This window comes from Cynocephalus volans, chromosome X, assembly GCF_027409185.1.
Source record: "Cynocephalus volans isolate mCynVol1 chromosome X, mCynVol1.pri, whole genome shotgun sequence".
NCBI classification, from domain to species: domain Eukaryota; kingdom Metazoa; phylum Chordata; class Mammalia; order Dermoptera; family Cynocephalidae; genus Cynocephalus; species Cynocephalus volans.
In genome coordinates, this window is record NC_084478.1 from 95935149 (window position 1) to 95938533 (window position 3385).

Consider the following 3385-nt stretch of genomic DNA (forward strand, 5'->3'; position numbering starts at 1 on the left):
GACATTGCTTGAAAGGAACAGATTTTTTAAAAAAAAAATGAAGAAGAAAAAAATTCCAAGGGCAGATTGGCTTGCTATTCATACAAATTCAGGCATTTCATTTCCACATAGGTCTTAATTCTCTCTTAAATTATACACACTCATAGAAACTGCCTTCTACTTTAGTCTCATTTTAAACTCCCAGGACAGTAATTCAGATCTATCATAGTCAACGAAAATTCTATTTAATTCACCATCCAAAAGGGAATAATTGATCTTCCTATTTAGTACTATATGTGCTCTACCGCACAGAGTACATTCCTAAAGCAGCCAAATGAGAGATTATGCTTTCCCAAGTTTATACAAATTTCATAACCAAGTAATAAGAACATGTATGTAATAGGAGTCATATATTTGCCCTCAGTTTTGACTTTTTCTTATTTTATTTTGAGGGTATGGGAATGATGAAATATTTATAGTTGTAATAAAGCATAGGACTAGCACATCCACATGCTTTTTGTCAGGACTAAAGAATGACTTTTTATGAAGTGGAGTATTCCTCAATTTAATAAATTTATGTCTTTTTTTCTCAGAAATAGAACCAGGATGACTTCTACTAAAGAAGGAGGTGATTCAGCTGACAATGTTCTCAAAAATTCTAAATGAGGCTCCAAATGACTGTAGTGCAGACATAGAGCCTCCATTTGCTGGTCCCATTATGATTTCTCAGGTGGAAACCAACCCAATACACAGGGAGCCAGGCACACAAAATGTTCAGGAGAATGCTGTTCCTCAAGCCACGGAAAAATGTGAGCTTGAAGAAGAGAAGACCCCAGAAAAAATCAACAGAGAGAAGATTTAAAAGAAAAAGAGTCTTTTTAAATTCAGATTCCCATTCCTAAAAAATGGATCTTTCTTATGTCAGGATTAAGGAGAATTTCCTATCTGAGTATCCCACTAGTAAAAGGTAATAAAAACAATCCCTCAATTGATAGATCAAAGCTCTACTCAGGGAAAAGGGAGACGAAAACAAGTGATTTCTGTCACGTACCTTAAATCACAAAATTCCTCTCCAACTTTCAAATTTACAGAGAATCCCATGTATTAGCAATCATGAGATAAGAAGAATGATTCTCCGTCTGCTGTGTAGGAGACATTTCTTTCAGGGTGCAAGTCGTCAAAATACCTTGTGCGTAAAGCAAAAATATATAGCATTTCTACTTCGCTCAAATGTCCTCAACCATGGTGAGAGAGCCATAATATCCAGCAGGCCTTTGAGGCTGCAGTACTACTGTCCCCTCACTGAGAGAATGACATCAGGAAATTTTTACAGATCAACTGAAACTAAAGGGAGGAATGGGTTCCACATTTTTGCAAGGCCCATGTTCTATGTCCCTGAAACCTAAATTCAAAACACATTTAATAGAAAAGCTTTTGAGGATCATTTAAGATGTTACCATAACATGAGAGTTGTAATCATGAGCACCAATAACAGTTGGAAATACCTGTGTCCCATCTGTGGAGACAGTTTCAACAATTTGGTTGAATTTAGAGAGCATTCATGCAGCTTTTCTGTGAAGTAAGTTAAATTGGCGTGAATTCATTTTAAAATCTAGCTTCTGAAAATTCATAATTTGACTACCAAAGTGGGACAAAATTCCATGAACATAAAATTTTGTAGTGTTAGGTGGAGTTGCAGAAAGGAACAGAAACTAATACAACATATCAGTAAGAAACACCTTTGGAAAGAGAGGAAAACCTCTTTTTATACTCTGCTGTTACAAAGAGATCGTCAAAATATCAGGCCTTTGATCTGTATTGAATTAGCATTTGAACCCAGAAAATATTTCACTTTCTTAACATCTACTTCTGCAGATAGGAATATTGTTAACAGAAAAGATTTCATGTTAACAGGATTCTGAAAAATGTACTAAACATATATTGGAGGGCTAGACGAAGTCTTCTCGGTGTTTCTAGAAAATCTGCTAAATTTAAGTATCTAAAATGTTCACCATAAATTCAATAAAAATCATTTTAAAGCATTGAAAGTTGTATTGTATGCTTTATAACTACATAAAAATTCTTGGGCCTTGAAACAAAAAGATTAAAAGTACTATAAATATGCCATATTTGAATAATAATTTTGGTGAAACAAAATAGAAACAAAACTTATAAAAAGTAAGTCATTTGATATAAATGAAATAAATTGAAATAGAAGTGAACAAATATTAAACCGGCAACACACAACTAATTTTGTTTCTTGAATAGGTCCTTCACTATTGCTCACAATAACCACCCTACTTTTACCTTCTCCCATACACTATGCACAGATGCCTACACATATTTAAGGAGCTGCATATCTTACATCTTGCAGCTGTGTCTCTTGTTTTCTTTAATTTGCATGTTAATACAGAATAAAGTTAGACTCTATAAATACATCTAATATTTCTATTATATAATATATTTAGTATATAATACATATAGGACTATATAATATGTGATATACCACATTATACATGTGTATTATATAATAAAACTCATACTTATTAGTCACCCATTATATGTCACCCACTCTGCTAGGATCAGTTTATGTGTTAGTCTTCACAATAATCTTAAATGTAGGTATTTTTATGGTAAAATTAAATGCATAAAATCAGTTTCCTAGAAATTGAATGACTTTCCCATGTCAGAGTAAGTGCATGTTATTTTCATAATATAATAATGCAGTATAGCTGAAATTTAATGGGAGGCTTTTTGCGTACTATGCCTTATTTAATAAGAATGCATTCATTTACATATGAATTTATTTAATCCATGGATATACTGCATTACACAAATTCTAAACTCTTATGAAGCAGAGGATGATACTTAAGCTACATCTATGACCGGTCTAATTTGTTCATCTTGAGGTGAATTTGCTACTTTCAGATATAATTATTCAGTGTAAGCAATGAATTGGAGTGAACAATTATACAGGCAATTCAAGCAACTAAACCAAATGTTTTTCCATTAAAAAATATGCTATTTGAATTTTTATCTCATTTGCTTTTGAGTATGAAATATTGTTTTATAGAAATATAAGCCACTAGGTAGATATCAATAAAAATAAAATAGAAAATTCTTATCTTCCTCACTTTTCCTAACTGGGGATAAAATAAAAATAGCAACTGGGTTTTAAAAATTAGCTTTCATCACTCTCACATTACCATCCATAGAATCCATAGTTTAGCTGACAAACCTCTACAAATTTGAAAACATTATTTGAATGCAGAACAAAGTAGTTAAACTGAATATTATTCACATTTTAACTTATTTTTCAAAAATACAAAGACATTTCTTAAGCTAAAGTTTTAGAAATGACAAATGAAAATTAGATTAAGTCAGGATGGGGAAATCAGAAAATTCT

At 32.0% G+C, this 3385-nt stretch overlaps 1 protein-coding gene across 1 annotated transcript; it reads left to right on the forward strand.

Annotated features, from left to right (window-relative positions):
• Nucleotides 1-585: 585 nt before the first annotated feature.
• CPXCR1 (CPX chromosome region candidate 1) lies at nucleotides 586-1562 on the forward strand. Its single transcript, XM_063084696.1, is given in 5 exon segments — nucleotides 586-638; nucleotides 640-805; nucleotides 808-895; nucleotides 956-1020; nucleotides 1023-1562. Coding segments are annotated over 5 exon segments (912 nt in total).
• Nucleotides 1563-3385: the final 1823 nt, after the last annotated feature.